General features: G+C 38.6%; 1 protein-coding gene across 4 annotated transcripts in view; it reads right to left on the bottom strand.

Moving 5' to 3' along the window:
* UST (uronyl 2-sulfotransferase) overlaps window positions 1–16,468 on the bottom strand; it is a 157,420-nt gene that overhangs the window by 22,408 nt on the left and 118,544 nt on the right. For all 4 annotated transcript variants that reach the window (XM_052681795.1, XM_052681796.1, XM_052681794.1 and 1 more), the window contains exons 6-7: window positions 14,062–14,159; window positions 12,991–13,148 (exon numbers count right to left, since the gene is read on the bottom strand). In XM_052681795.1, coding sequence (XP_052537755.1) covers window positions 12,991–13,148; window positions 14,062–14,159 — 256 coding nt within the window. The remainder of the gene's footprint in view (window positions 1–12,990; window positions 13,149–14,061; window positions 14,160–16,468) is intronic.

A 16,468-nucleotide genomic window follows, 5' to 3' on the forward strand; every position in this document is an offset into this window, starting at 1 on the left:
CTACCTCGCTGCCAAATATCTGAGCAGTTTGTTTGATCATTGTCTCCTGCTCCAGTTGGCCCAGCCTGCTGTGCCCTCTTCACAATCCCTTCACAGTTTTACTGCCCAAACTTCTTCCTTAGATTTCCCATTTTCTGCATTTCATTCTCTTCAGGCACTCTTCTAGCAGCTGCTTTTGTCTGCATGCAGGGAATTCTCAATATTTTACTGGAATAGATCTTCATCAACCAGGTTGGCTTTTGGTAAAGAAATCCTGGGCTTCTACTGCATTTGTTTGCCACAGAGGGAACCAGGACATAGACTTTGTTGTTGGAAACACTCCAGTAAAAAATACTACCAAAGTGCTGTAAAAAAAATGAAACAGAAATAAAACTAAAATCCGCCCAGACAATCCTCCCCCATCCTCCAAAAGCCCAAAATAGCACTCACTGGTGTATGGATCTATTGGATAGGCAAGAACACTAGTAAGGCACACAACATACACTGTTTTTATACGCATACTTCTTTCTTGCTTCTAGAACCACTACTAAATGCAAGCTCCTTGACAGCATCCATCTGCACTCAATTACACTACTGCACAGCACAAGTGAGAAATATTCTTACCTCTTGCCTACTGAGTCCCCGCTATCCTTCCACAATGCAACACATGCTGTGGGAATCCACACAGCTCTGTGACAGTGACTTCAATGGAAAGCTAGGAAATGTCTACATGGTTATTTGCAAGCCCTGAAAGTGAGCTTTGTCTGACCAAAGTCAGATGTCTACCTACAGCTGAGCTACCCTCTTAGTATTCTATAGAAGTGGTGAAAGAGCAAGGCCTTTCATCCTAAAATTAAGTCAACATTTCTCTTTATTGATAAAAAAAGAAGCTGAAAATAACTAATTAATTTAATACAAAAGCTACAAAAAGAGGCATTAATTTTATGATGGGTTAGAAAAGCCATTGGGAGGTGACCATACTTCTTGGAGGAAGGACAGGAATACCTAACAGTCTGGAAAAATTCACCTGAATGCCTGAATGTCTAGGGAAAACCAATAGGAGTTTCATAGAGAAACATCCATTCAGTACTGCAAATGAGTCTAACTGTCTAAGCATGGCTGTATGAATACCTCAGAAGTAATGACATGCTGTCAGTGACCAATACTTCATTCAAGCAGTAATCTTATTTCTAAGATACCTAAGCAACTTCTGACATCAGCTGATATTTACTATGTATCGAAAAGTGATCTGATCTGTAATTGTGAGGATAGAGAAGTTGGGAGGAAAGAGAGAAAAAAGACCAGAAATAAAAAGTAGTAAGTAGGATGCTAAATTGAAGAGCACAATAAAAGTGAAGGAAATAAAAAGAAAGTAGAAGGCAAATATTAAATAAGTGATTGAAAAGCAGTTTTTCCACTGCTTGTGTCAAAACTGAACTCTAGCTTCTAACATACTGAGAAAAGGCCACTGCTTTTGTGGCTTTTACATTTTTTTTTTTAATCAATCTCATCTCAGTGACATTTTCCTCATAATGCACTGTGTTCCCAATAGCCTAGCATTTCTTCATGGATAGAAACAAACAAATAACCTCCCTCTGTTCTTTTTTTGCTAGCAGTGCTTGTTATCCCTCTCTTTGCCTCCTTTTCCTTCTGTGAAAAATAAGACATTCAGTAACATAGCAGACTGTTTGTAAATGAGTCAAACCAGTAAAAAGCAGGAGTGGAAAAAACAAGTTAAGTATGCATTCTTAGTTCCAAGCCCTGCATTTGCATGTTCTGTAGCACCAAAGATGTAATACTCACAATGATTTAGGGGTATGTAGGTATTCATAGTACAACGATTCACTGCACAGTAATACAACAGGTTTGTGTACCCTTCAAAACTCAATTAGGAGAAAAGCTATGGAATAGACAGACCACTATAATTATCGACTCAACATTCTCACTACACAAAAGGTGTTAGATGGAATCATACCACAGAAGCCATAGGATCAGGATATATTATTTTATCACTGACCTGGCAGGACGTGAAGTTTCTTCTCATGGCAGATGCACAGGGCTAAGTTAATTCAATAGTAACAGGGAAGCTAGAATGGAGGAATCACAGAAAGCCCTAGGGAAAGCAAATTGACTGTGAAAAGGGAATATTTCAGGGCCTGAGAACTGAGCAGGAGCACGCACATGGACAGACAACAGATGCTGCTCCAGATATTCATCAAGCAGCAAAGCTGGGAAGGATAGATAAATGCTTGGGTTTACTTGATGGCTATTTAAAGCACTGCCCCCTGGATAGATCTTTTATTTCTCCCGAGTCTTCAATTATACTTCTTCTCTTTCTCTTCCGTACCCTCATTTCCCCTGAGCATGCACTCAGCAGCAACTTGCATTCCCCAGAAATACTCCCACTAGCTGCCTGGAAAGACATTCATGCTAGAGGGCAAAACATTCTTCTGACATGAAGATGCCTTTAAAACCACAAGTCATCTTCAGAAATCAAATTGCATGGAGGTTCATGAAGAAATTCCTCCAAGACCAACTTTGGAGGCAAGTGAATTCAGACGACTCATAAGCATCAGCAGTAATTTCATTTGAGTAAGCATGTTTGGTATTTTCCCCCCAAACCACACACCTCTTTGCACGTGCATTTCTTTATAAGATATTTTCTTATTGGTCTGTTTTTATGCTCACATTTTGCCCTCAGCCTATACGATAAAACTGTTTGCTGGATGAGCCCTGGAGAACCAAGCAGACCAAACACTAATGCTCATATGGATTTTATTTAGAGGGGGGAAAAATCCCTTAAGTTGAGTAGTTATGTTATTTTGAACTGGTTTTATATTTTATGTGTACATAGTGGAGCTGGAATTTCAGGGCTGGCTTTTGTTTGCATTCATCATGAAACATTTGTTATATGAGCTGCTGCTACTGCTACCAAAACAGCTGCTGCTCACTGCTAGAAAACCAGAGCCCATCTCAACAGTTTCTTTCTTTCCCTGGTAAGTCTATCTGGAAAATGATGTTTCTACAGAAAACTGCCTTTGTTAGGCTTCACCGTCATCCTACAGTGAACCTAAAGAACATCTTTTATCGACCCTGAACACAGGCTGGAAAAAGGACTGATAAATTAGAGCAGATGCTCCTTAAATATCTACAACTAAAGACAGATCAGAACTACAGCTGTATGAGCTCCCTGCACTGCTACACCTCAAATGTGGATGTCTTCCCATCAGTTGCTCTTAGGATTTAGCCAGAATTCAGCTTACCTGTCCTAAATCACTACTTTCTACCATCAGGAAAAATGGAGCCGTAAATTGAGTACGTCAAATGGATTGATCTCCCTTCACATAAAAAAATTTCTTTGCCCTAGAAATGCTGCTGTCTAGTGGCTAGGGCAATCTGTAGGAGACTGCTTCCCTATCCAGAAAAAAATACAACCCACAGCCATCTGACAATCTACGCACTTTTCAGAAGATCTGAAGGCAAACCATGACCCAGCAGATGAGTGGACTGCAGCCTGAGTGCTGAGGTCAGACCCCCTGAACGGCACATAAGCTGAATTTTAATACACTACTTACTTTGTTACAATTACTGAAATACTTCAGGGCTGTTCTTGTTGCTTCCTGGCAATTTCATATTGGCAGTGACCTCTCTCACCTCATTCTCATTTTTTAAGTGAAAATTTATCCCAGACTTTAGCAGAATTTCTGCAGGACTCCACTCTTTTTGAAGTAAGGGGAGGCTACCAAACAATTAATGCCTATCAGTTTAACTAATTTTATCTTTCAGAAACACTTTTTTTTTTTTTTTTTAAATAATACCTGAACAACTTACAGTTCTGAACAGGTTTTGGACAAGATCCTGCTGAAAATCAAACTTGTATCATCTCATATCCATGTACTTGCTGACTCCTTCAAGGAAATAGCTGATCTTCAAGTCTCTAAAAAGAGTCGTACTGACTTTTCTCAAATGTCTAAGAGTCCCATTTCTTATTACAGCTAAATGGGATTCTTTTACCTGTAGCTGTTCAGATCATCATCGCAGCCCCTAGAGTAATGTTAACTACCTTCTATTCTTACAATATAGCTGATGAGATTTTTAAAGTGCAGCAACCATTGTGCAAACATTGCGGATAGAAAAAAGCAGCCCAACTGGAAAGTGCACACTAATTAAAGAATACAGTAAGATCACAATTCAGGAGAAAGGAGTGAGAGGGAAGATGAGACCAGAGAGCAGTAGTCTCATCTTCCCTCTCTCAAAGATGCTCTTTGCTACTACATTTATAAATTTGTGATTTGTCCCCAAGAGCAGAGAAAAAGAAGAAAAATGGAATCCTTCAAGCCACATTTAGTAAAAGCCTCTTCTCTTGTACAGCTTCTTGGAAAGTAAATTTTCAAGATGGGCAGGTCAAAAAGGCTGGGAAATTCCAGCTGAGAAAGGAAGTTGGGAGCACAAAATCCAAGAAAGCCTTCAGCAATGGGGCTCTGAAGGTTCACAGGAATGGTGTGAAATTATGCTCAAGTGAGCAGATTATCCCCTCAGGAGTGATGGCTGGGAGACAGAACAAAAGAAACGTGTAGCAGCTGAGAGCTACTCTGCTAACACATTTCCTTACTTTTAATTCCTATAACTGTAATTAAGGACCAATAACTATTTTTTTTTCTTTTTCTTTTTTTTTCCCCTAATAGCAATTAGAGAAGTCTTAAGGAGACCTAGAGGTCTTCAGATGACTGGAGGACGCCCACTATGACCTCTACCATAATTAATCTCTTTAGAGATACACAGGACACAGGTGGGGAAGGGGTCACACCTCACAACTTAGCAAGCACTTGACACTTACTATCATTTATTGATTTGTTCTAAATCTCCTTATACTAACACTTCAATCTGCTTTACCCACAGGATAGGCAAGAACCTTTTCTATTATAGCCTTTTCACCCTTGAGTGTGCCTGTCAACTCCCCCAGTACCCAATGCCTCCCTCCCCAGCTCAGATCTTTTAGCTCAGACATGGCTGAAAATAACTTTTGGTATTAGCTTCAACGCCTTTAGCAAGCTGTATGCAAGAAAGAGCCTCACTGTCAGAATTCATGCTCCTTTGTGTTTTCCTCATTTTAATTATTACAGCAAATCATTTTTTTATCACTGCAAAACCTATTATAAATTGCTATGTTTATGTGAAAACCCAACATAATTCTCTAGGAATGGCTATTCATCTTCCCTGTAAAATAAATACAGGTAAAATCTCGCTAATTAAATTTCTTTTTCATATTTACTTTACCTCTAATACTTTCCATGACATTTCAGAACCACCAAAGATACTTTCTGATGCTACTTACATTGCTCTTACAAGATGTCTTGGGGATGAGAACAATCAATTTAACATAACCTACTCTATTGCTGTTACAATGGACAGGTCTTATGATCAGTTTGAAAGGTAAATTACAACAGCCTACTTTGAATACTGAAAGGCTTATGCTTCTGAAAGCAGACTGAATTGTCAGCTCGGGACTATCCCACACTGCTGCTGTTTCTTCCATGTCAGATATGCTCAATTTTCAGTTGAACATATTTCTCTCCAAACACTGCCTGAACATGTACTGTGGCACAGAGTCTTAATCATGCCAAATTCTAAGTTGTTACAAAGATACATTACTAACACGACTTTTTCCTATTCCACCTCAGGGAGCTTGGTTGTTCCCATATAGGTGAAATGAAGACCTGTGAAAACGTACTAGAGCTGAAGCAGGCCCATTAACTGAAATTCAGCCATCCGTCCTGTCCACTATGCCTTATACTGTCTGAAGAGAGGTCAAAGTTGTTAAAGAAGCCATTTGCATAGTGTTACTATTATCATTTTTTACTCAAATGTTACTTCAAAGCATACATAATAACGGAGGTATAAGTGGAATTTTATTGATTAAAATAGCATTTGTGATTTTATTTGTAAGTTAGTGAAGAAGGAATGAACCATCACTGCAAGCTTTAATTGTCGGTCATAAAAAAAATTCTGCCATTCTGTCATCAGTGACCTTGGACTATTTACAAGACATTCCTAATGCTGTTATGTGAAGGCAGCATTCCCTCTGTACCAGAGCTCTAACAATGCTGCTTGCCCATCTCTTTATACTCGAGGCAGGAAATACTGTGAAGATGCATCAGGGAATTAACCTTGGATGAATAACAGGAGCACTGTTACAAATCTTTGACATCTTTAGTGACTGATACGCTCATTAGATAAATGTTACAGTTTCTTATAAGACACCAGCATCAACCCTTCTGACACAAGAGAATGCACATGAATTCTTGGCATATAGGATGCAAGGGTTTGGATGACTCACCCCTTGTGATTAAGACCACAAATATGTTTTGTTTTTACTTCAAGAAAATATGAAATTACATCTGTGTTGGTTTAATCCAAAACCAGACAGCCCATCAATAGGTCCGATAAAGGGAAATTGAAACAATGCAAGAATCTTGAAGATGTGGAACAAAATGCAGAATCTGGAGGCTGAAGACTTTTGGAAATGCACTACACAATGAAGATGAAGCTGGAAGTGGTCTTGCTTTCATAATGCTACAAGTATAAGTGTATTATGCAGAAAATTTAACAGAGAAAACTCAGTTCATGGTGGAGAGACTTTGACAACAGTATTAAAAAAATAAAGCATCTGACTTCTAGCTTTGCCAACTGGTAACCATTATGAAAAAGGTAATGGAGAGGAACAGTGTTGCAGACTGCAAAGCACAAGCTGAAGTTCTGAACACAAATCAGAGATGTATAGGCTTGTCTCTGAAAAAGTTCATAAAGAACCACATATTCAAACAGCAGCAGCAAGGATACACAGCATCCAGTGAGGACTGTGTATCAAGGGAAGACAATGCCAAAGAAACAGAGTTTCCAGAGAGAACTAACAATTAAAGTACGAAAAAAAACAACGATGCAGCCTCTCAAGGAAATCCTTTTCTACTAGAACTAAACTTAATGCCCAAGCTGCAGTATTAATGCAAGCTAACATGTATTGTAGCCCACAAAAAAAAAAAAAAAGAAAAAAATTTCTATATTTCTATAAAAAATTTCTATAATTCTATGTAACACTTAGCATATTTCTACAATACCTTGTAGGTTGTCACAGCTTCTATGAGCTCACATGATCAGAAACTTGCGCAGAAGCGCAACATTTGATTGAGGTTTTTCAGAAGATGATCCAAGGGAACAGGGACTTCACCTCCCATCACATCTTCACTTCAGGAGAAAGGCAAACCATAGCAATAATTTTGGCAGATAGACCTGTGTTTCACTTCCCTGTACTCTAAACTCAGGGAGCAGATTTACCCTGGATGAGAGCCCTAGTCTTGTCAGGCTCACAAGTACTTCACTCTTTTTCTCAAAAGGCATCATTCATTTTGGGTGAGATGATGCAATTATAGGCAAATCACAGAATGGCCTGGGTTGGAAAGGACCTCAAAGATCATCTAGTTTCAACACCCCTGCCATGGACAGGGTCACCAACCACCAGACCAGGCTGATCAGAGCCAAATCCAGCCTTGCTAGATGTTCTCCTGCATAACAGTGCACATATGGACCATCTCTAATCCAATAAACACATGTTTGCAGGGAACAGTAAATAAAGCAGACTTGATCTTGATACCTACAAGCTCCCTGTGGGCTTGTAAAGCCTTACCAAATTCAACTTCAGTGTTGCTCACATCTGAAAATTAGGATTTAAACTATCCTGGATAAATCTTTCAGTGCCACAGTTTTGTTTCCCATATAATACATGCATGTTCTGTGATTGCCACACCTTTCTGAGCAGAATAAAAAAAACCCCACAGCTGTTATAAGCTGCCAATCTTTCCTGCAGTACTTGCCATAGAGATGCTGAGATTCTGAGATGAATCTCCAAAAGATCTAGATGCTCTCCTGTAAAAGAGAGTCATGAGAAAGCTCAGAAGTGCTCAAATCTTTCCAAGAGTTCCTATTCTTAAAACAGCTCAGTTTATTCACAAAGGGATTTGAATACTCTGAAAGTCAGAAAAGAACATATTTTCCTAATATGGAACTGGAAAAAGAAAGAGTGTTTCCACTGATTGTCCTTATCACTGATTGCTGCATTCACTAACTTCAAGGCATCTCAAGATCAGGCAGCTTGTTTTTATCCTTCACTCTAAAATTTATTTTCATGGCTTAAGAGTTAAGTAATACTTACAGCTTTTGACACTACCTTTGGTTTTATAAAACAAGCCAAGGAGCACAGTTTTTGTGTAGACTGTCCGAGGTGCTATTGACAAAACGGCAAATAAACTTCCTCTGGGGATACATGCTGTTACTCCTTCCCTTTCCTATCTTGCTTGCACACAAAGAAAAGGGAATTTGTTTCATAATACAGTAAATAATAACAGAATTAAACACTCTGCATAGAGTATAAACTGCCTGTTCTCACATACTCATTGTTTTAAAGCATTCTTCTGGATAATTCTGAAAGTTCAGAGACTGAGGACATAGATAGCCTGTTCACATTCCTATTTGTATTTTCAGAACAGGATGTTGGGAGATAAAGAAGAAAACACCACCCAGACAGAATGTAAACTCACATGTGCTATTACCATTGGCACAGTGTTCAGCTTCCCTCAAAATCTGAAAAAAGCAGGGAGATTACACCACCTTCTGGACAAAACTTTTAAAGCCAGATACACAACTGTTTGCTTGCACATAATGGATGGGAATCTGCCACCAAAGCATTATACAGCTAGCTATTTCCTGAGGCCAATTTCATATTTTACTTCCACACACAGTTCAGGACTTTCCTTTTCTACTGAAAACTTCCACACAGCGTGACTGCTCCTGAGACTTGCTCCCTAAATAATTTTAGGGAAAGCAGAAAGCTGTTTTACAGGGAAAGGCAAAAGAAGACTCTGAAGATTTCAAGTTTTCCCAAGTTCTGTTTTAAGAAAACAAGAGATGCAAAGAAATGATCCAAGGAATTTGAGAATTTAAATTTGATCTCATCTCATCTGTTCTTCCTCTCACATCAAGAGCAAAGTGTTTGTAGGTGAGAGAAAGATTGTGCATTTATGCACAAGAGATGAGAGAATTTCTACTTTTCTTTCCACTCGGCATTGCCAGCTCTGTCCTCTCCAGCAAATATGGTTCACTAGAAGTAGGCAGAATTTAGAAGCTGCAGATCGCTTGTTCTATTTTTCTCTTAATTCAGTTTCATTTTGTACTGAACAAAGGCAGAATATAAGATGATGGCTGTTCAGAGATACTGCACAAGAAGCACTGGCTCCTTCCATAAGATTTCTTTCAATCTTTCTCCTTCTGACTTTCAATCTTTCTTCTTTCTGACTATCAGCTAGGCCACGGAAGTGAGGTATAACCTGCAAAAATGAACAGGTCTGACCAGTTATTTTTCCTTCAGTTGTGCTTCTGAGAGTAAGGAGAGATTCTGCATGTAAAGTTATTCTGTAGCTATTTCAGGCCAAAGAAATACTTTCAAATTCTGAAGTAAAATTAATCCAAGGTTATGCAATTGGACCCTCTCTGCTCCAATGCTGGCAGAAAAAAAAAAAAAAAGGCAGGCAGAACAGTGAGCAACTTTTAGCATGATAGCAAAGAAACGTAATAAACAAAGTTACCTATCTATCTATCTATTTCACTATCCTCCCCTACTTTTGATGTCTTGTCAAAAGCTGTTGTCGCTTTCAAGCTAGAAGATGTTTACTACTTTGGGCAAGATAACCACTACAAGAACAGCTTGATTTGACATCAACATTAACAAGATACCTAATATCAAGAAGAGTAGAAAAGGAAAAAGAAGTAGGAACCCTGCAGCACTGAAGAATGCTACAAGATTAAAAGATTCCATTTTAAGCTTCAGCACAACAAAAGCTTTCACAGTGTTGCATACTGTTATAAAACACACGTCAAAATATTCAGCAACTGGATTTCCTCAGGGCAACATTTTATTAATGCATTGGAGGAAATTATTCTTCTCATGTCCTCAGACACTAAAATTCCTACCTTCACAGTCTCCTCTTGTCAGCTTATGCAAAACATAATGGAATACATCACAGGTGTCACCAACAAATGCACTTAAGTCACATTACATTTAACAGTTATCTCTGCCATTATACACGGGCAGACAGGTGCACTTACACTTCTTTGCTGCAATACTCTGCTATCTATCTGATCAATAGAGTCACAGTTTTACCGATCCTTTACTTCAGAACAATAGCTGTGGAGCATATTGGACAGTAAAAAGGCTCTGGGCTTTGTTTTCTTGCTTGGAGGACAATGAGCAAGAAATTTTTAATAATTGTTCTTAACTGCTGTCAGATGAGAAATTCTGCAGCTGGCAAAAAGGAGACAAAAGACACTTTAATAAGGTTTGCACAGTTAAAACAAAAAAATAGACATGAGAAAAAGAAAGCTTTGGTATTTCCCAATTTGTAGTATCTCCAGTCTACACTGAGGGCTCCTGACAATAGGAAGTTTGCATGGATGAGAGCTGTAGTGAGCTGGTGCCCACCCAAAGCAGTTGTAATAAGGAGAAGGGTCCGAACTTTGGAAAAAAGAAGGGACTTAACCCCAAACTCCCACACTGTCTCTTGAATGCTTTACAAGCGCAACTACAGAAGTATCCAAAGGTCACCCTGTGCAGCACTCATGGTTTTATGGACTTGAGTACATCCAGTATTTTACTACCTACAGTAGTTTTTTAAAATTTTCTTTATTTTTTAATTTTCTTTATTTTTTTTAGAGTATGATATTGGTGAGATAGCAACCATCAATTTTCTATTTTGCTTTACTTTGCATATAATCCACGAAAGCAGTATTGGATGGAAACTGCCTTTCTTCAACTATTTTCTTCTTTGAAGCAGATTTATAAATCCAAATGTTTAAATGTGTCTCATCTATAACAAGTAGGCTCTAGTACAGAGAGTCACTAGCCTGTGAGTGACTGCAAGGACCTCCTATGCATCGTCCTCTACTGAATTTTTTCTCCTCTGAGCATGTTCATCTGATAAAAAAGTAAGTTCTGGAAAACTTTTCCATACAAAGAGAAGAAAGACTTCTCAGTACCTCAGACAAAGCAGCCAGATTTATCTGCTGCTTTGTGGGGTCACCATGCAGCTGGTGGATACAATATTCCTCCCAGCACTTCATGATGCAACAGCAGAGGGTGTTGCAGATCAGGTCTAAGGTGCACTGAAAAGAACTAAGTAGCCTTTCTTACATAGTGCTTGGATTCTTTTTTTTTTTTTTTTTTTTTTTTTTTGACTGATTCTGTTAAGTCTTTTGTAAGCATTTGCACCAACTCTGAAATATTCTGAAAATAATAATGATTTAAAATAAAGATCTTTGCATGTATGGAAAAAGCGGAGTTAACACAAAGATGCTGCTTCTATTCTATTTCTCAGTCTTACTCAGTGAATGGTAAAAAAGAATTCAACTTTAATCCACATGAGGAATACTGAAGGAAAGGGATGAATCTTCATACAGTATTGGTCTCATGCATGAAAGCCCAGAGAAGAGGAAACTGCTGCCCTGAAATGTGGGATCAAATCTCCCAGAGATACTGCAGTATGCAGAGAGAGAAAAAAGATTCTCCAGCACTTATTCATTCTGGGAGACTGCTTATTTCACATTTCACAATTTCAATGGCACCCTAGTCAAAAATTAAGCCCCAGCGAGCTGTTTTTAGCTTCCCAAAATGAAAGAGAAGTGAAAATCTACATTGCATAGAACAGCTGAAAAACCGTATATATTCCCATAGAAAAATCTGCTGACTCTGGAAAGCATCCTTCTGTTGATTCTCTACCTCCTCCTGGCCTAGCATCTGTACAGAAAAAATGCAAGGAAGACTTCCACATGCTAAAAATAGGTCTTCTTATTTTAAAATTCACAAAGAAAAGAGAATGCCATTCCTTCTCTTTAATATTTCTACATTGCTTAATACAAAACTTTCAAAGATGCATCCCAGAAGGAGGGACTGGGCAACAGTCCTGAAGTCTTCCATTTTTTCAAAACAACTGATTACTATTGCAGCTGCTCTCAATCAAAAGCCAGTGATAAGCTTCATGCATTACAAACAAAATTCAGTGTTTGAGGCATATGTTTTTAATATACAAATTAGTACAAAACATACCTTTCAGTGCCTGTAGACATTTCAATTGACATGAATGCAACAGTCACCGTACAAGAAGCAACTTTTACCCCTTCTTGGTTCATATCACGTTAACAGCCCAATCAAATGCAAGCAGCAGACCAGTTCTGCCAAAATGATATGCACAGCTCCACAGAAGCACCTTATTTCTTGATTTAAGCATAGGATACAAACCTGTTCTCTAGAGAGGCAGAACACAAAATAAGCAGTGGAAGGAATGGACTGAACACAACAAGAGAACGCCTTCAGATTGATGCTGGGGTAGAAGTTAAGATGCTGATTAAGTGCTTCTGTGATTTCTCTACTGAAGTTCACCGACCTCTTTATTTCTGACTGTGCTTTCTACTCAGTGTACTGTAGGTATACATTATTATTTGTACTTCATCTAATTTCTGTTTAAGTGAAGAATTATTTCACCATAGTTGGTTAAAATCACAGCAACTCAGTCAAGGTTGAGGGCAAATAAATATTCTGCTATTTAAGCATGCCCAGTGTTCAGCTCCCCAACACATTTCTTCCAGGTTTCCTTATGTAGATATTGCTGACATTTTGAGAGCTGAACATGTCAGAATTAAAAGAAAAAGCCACTCCAGAGATAATTGTGAGGCTTTGGGACATGTGGCAAGATTACTGAGGCACTAAGTGATTGCCTGGGAATGAAAACCACTCGATGACATTAAAATAAATGTAGAATACATACCCTACCCCATCAATCAAATCTGCTCTCTAAAAGGAATATATATCTCTTCACTGACTACATAATAAAGAAAAATTTACCTTTCAGCGATCCTCCAGATTTTGCCAACATTTGGGTGAATGTTATGTTTTGAATGGAAAAAAGTTACCTGGGTTTTTGTAGATGCTAAGAACATCCTTGAAATAATGAGGTAAGAATCTTTCTAATAAAAGCAGCACATCCTCCAACTCCTCCAGAATCCCCACAAGCAGGAAGTTTTCATTAACGTTCAGCTTTGCTCTTTCAAGGGCCCATTCACCAGGTTCCCTGTATGAAATTAAAGATGAGAGAGGAATAAAGATTAAAAAAAAAGGGGAGGAGAATGGGTGTTTAAATACACAATTACCTTAGAAACTCAAGTTAAAAAAGCAAATGTAAGCAAATAAAGAGAAAATACCTAAAGAAAAAAAACTGTTTGTAAAGATACTTGAAGACAAAAGAATGAACACATTAGAATTTGTTATAAGTGCATAGAGAAAATATGGCTTCTGTAATAAATTTTTGGAAATATCCACAGGTCTTCCTATTATGGAGAAATGGTGGCAATCAATAAATACAATATCTTGAAGATGAATAAGGTTAAGAAGGAATTTGCTGTAATCAACAAAATAAAAGCATTTCAAAACAAGAAGGTATTTAAAATTGTTCACATATTGCATAAAAGTTTACTATACTACATCAATAACATAGCAACACGTGAATGGCATCAATAGACACATCAAACATGAATAAGTTCAATTACAGTGGCAGAAGGCTACACTTTATATAATTTTAAGCATGATCCCTATTTATTACATGGAAACCTGGAGATCCTATAATATAGATCTGGTATCTGCATCTGAGCAGAGCTATTAAGTAGGTATTAAGTTAAGGCACAGGTAAAACAAGTATGTCAGGTCACTACCAACTCAGAAGAGAAAAATCCAGATGATTACATCCAGATTTGATACATTATTCAAGAGTGAAATCAAATAAAAAGGACAATACTATGTTTGTACATTACCCTTCTTATTAAAAAATATATTCACAAAAACATGCAGCTATCACATGCGTCACCACATCGTGCTTACAATTTTCTACTGTACTTCAAATAACTATTGCCTCTGATCACCAGTTTTTGACAAAATAATGGTCAATGGATATTGCTGAGCAGACTGGGATACCTCATGTATTTATTTACCTGCATCTTGGATGCTGCCCACAGAAATAGGGTATGATATAAAATAACCTGGGATTGGAACATTCAGGGTAGTTTTCAAGGATACACACATTAATGTCCTGTGGGTGAGAAAACAGAAAACAAAGTTGATTACTGTGTTTTCTTTATCAACAATTGTTTTTTTCATCTCACACCTTACACAGCATCTCAGAATCACAGAGTTTTGCTGAGGCCATATGAAATACCTTAGAAATAATCCACTTTCATTTTAATACTTTTAAACTTTATTGGAAAGCTGCAGGAGAAAAAAGTGATTTCTTTCGATAATGCCTTGCTGCAAGTAACACCTTTTCATACTGGGATTAATGTGTGATTCTCAGCAGGGTAAATGGATCGGCTTTCTGAATTGGGTATATAAAATATTCAAGATATTGTTTTCAGACTTTTCTCTGGGGCATATTCAAAAGAAAGAAAACGTAGATCAAATCGAGACAATTATTTTATTTATTCTGCTTCAGACGATGATTGGAATGAACAAATAAAAGCTGTAAAAACACAGCTTGCTCATGATATAAAAACATAAATCACCTTGGACTGCAATTCAGGACATTTCTGAGATGTTCAGAAATGAGCCTATCGTATAAACCCACATTGAGAGAAAAGCTTATTAGAAAGTATTTTATCACTTTCCTGATTCATCAGTCTATCAGAACTACTTATCATTTCTCAACAGATGAGGCATAACTATTGAACCCCAAGGAACTGCATCCCACTTCCCATTTTACTCAGCTCAGCGATAAACATTCCCTACAGTGGGATTGAATTCCACTATCTTTATCTAGCCTAATAGAGCCTTATTCTGCAGGCAGATTATAATGAGACTTAAAGGGGAAAAAAAAAAAAAAAAAAGGCAACGTAGCAAAGACAAATGATTCACATCTTTGTAAAAGTTGTCTTACTCATGTTTCTTCCACATGTGCTTCTACAATGCAGTGGGCTTGGTAAACCAACGAATAATCAGACGCATACTTTATTGAGTAAATGAAATGGGGCAGAGATCATTTTAATGCTCATCAGACCCTCTGAGAGCCAGAACTGCTCAGCAGCATGAGAGATGCACAGAGCAACCCCTGTGGCAGTGAGTGCCCTGGGCAGTCCCAGGGCAGTGTGTGGTATGGAGTACAGAGGCATCATTGGCTTCTGACACCCTCCATGCAGAAAAGCTCTTCCCAGAACTGAAGTCCTAACTTCATTAGTTTCACATCTGGGTCCAAAAGCGTGTCAAAAGTTGAATCTCATTTCCTCCCTGTCTTACCCGTATGTAAATCAGGTTTTGTGGACATACCATGGGCTGAAATTAGATTACATGGTGAAGAACTATCACAGAAAACAGCATAAAAACTGCCACCTGGGATACAAGCAACCCACCTCTCCTGCTCCCCACAGTGTATTCAAGCACACTTTAAAGGGTTTGCCTTGCATACGTATTATAAGATTTACATCCAAGCAATAATTTTTAAATTCAAGGCTCTGAGTTTAAATTAACCCTTGTGAGTCACTGCAACAAACAGTATTGAGAAATTTACTGGTAGCACAGCTAATGCGCTACTTCTGTGATCTCAGCAGTTCTTTCATGTTGTTTTTTAAACACAAGAGTCTTTATTTTTGCTTTTCAATACATAAAGGATGTTTATAAGAAAGATGGCAAAAAACCTTTTCATCAGAGCCTGCAGAGATAGGACAAGCAGCAATGGTTTTTAACTGGAAGAAAGTACATTTACATCACATGTTAGGAAGAAATTCTTCACTCAGAGAGCAGTGAATCACAGAATGGCCTGGTTTGAAAAGGACCACGACGACCATCGAGTTTCAACCCCCTGCTATGCCCAGGGTCGCCAACCACCAGACCAGGCTGCCCAGAGCCACATCCAGCCTGGCCTTGAATGCCTCCAGGGTTGGGGCATCCACGTCCTCCTTGGGCAACCTGTTCCAGTGTGTTACCACCCTCTGTGTGAAAATCTTCCTCCTAATATCTAACCTAAACCTCCCCTGTCTCAGTTTAAAACCATTCCCCCTTGTCCTATCACTATCCATCCTCATAAACAGCCATTCCCCCTTCTGTTTATATGCCCCCTTCAAATACTGGAAGGCCACAATGAGGTCTCCCCAGAGCCTTCTCTTCTCTAAGCTAAACAGGCCCAGTTCCCTCAACCTTTCTTCATAGGAAAGGTGCTCCAGCCCTCAAAGTGAGACAGTTTGGGGCTGTGGGTGCCCCATCCCTGGAGGGACTCAAGGCCAGGTTGGATGGAGCCCCAGGCAGCCTGAGCTGGCAGAGGGCAGCCCTGCTCATAGCAGGGGGTGGGGTGGGCTTCAGAGTCCTTTCCAACCCAAGGCATTCTGCAATTCTATAATAATTAAAAATGACAGT

The sequence above is a fragment of the Tympanuchus pallidicinctus genome, unplaced genomic scaffold (genome assembly GCF_026119805.1).
Source record: "Tympanuchus pallidicinctus isolate F22 unplaced genomic scaffold, pur_lepc_1.0 scaffold1, whole genome shotgun sequence".
NCBI lineage: Eukaryota > Metazoa > Chordata > Aves > Galliformes > Phasianidae > Tympanuchus > Tympanuchus pallidicinctus.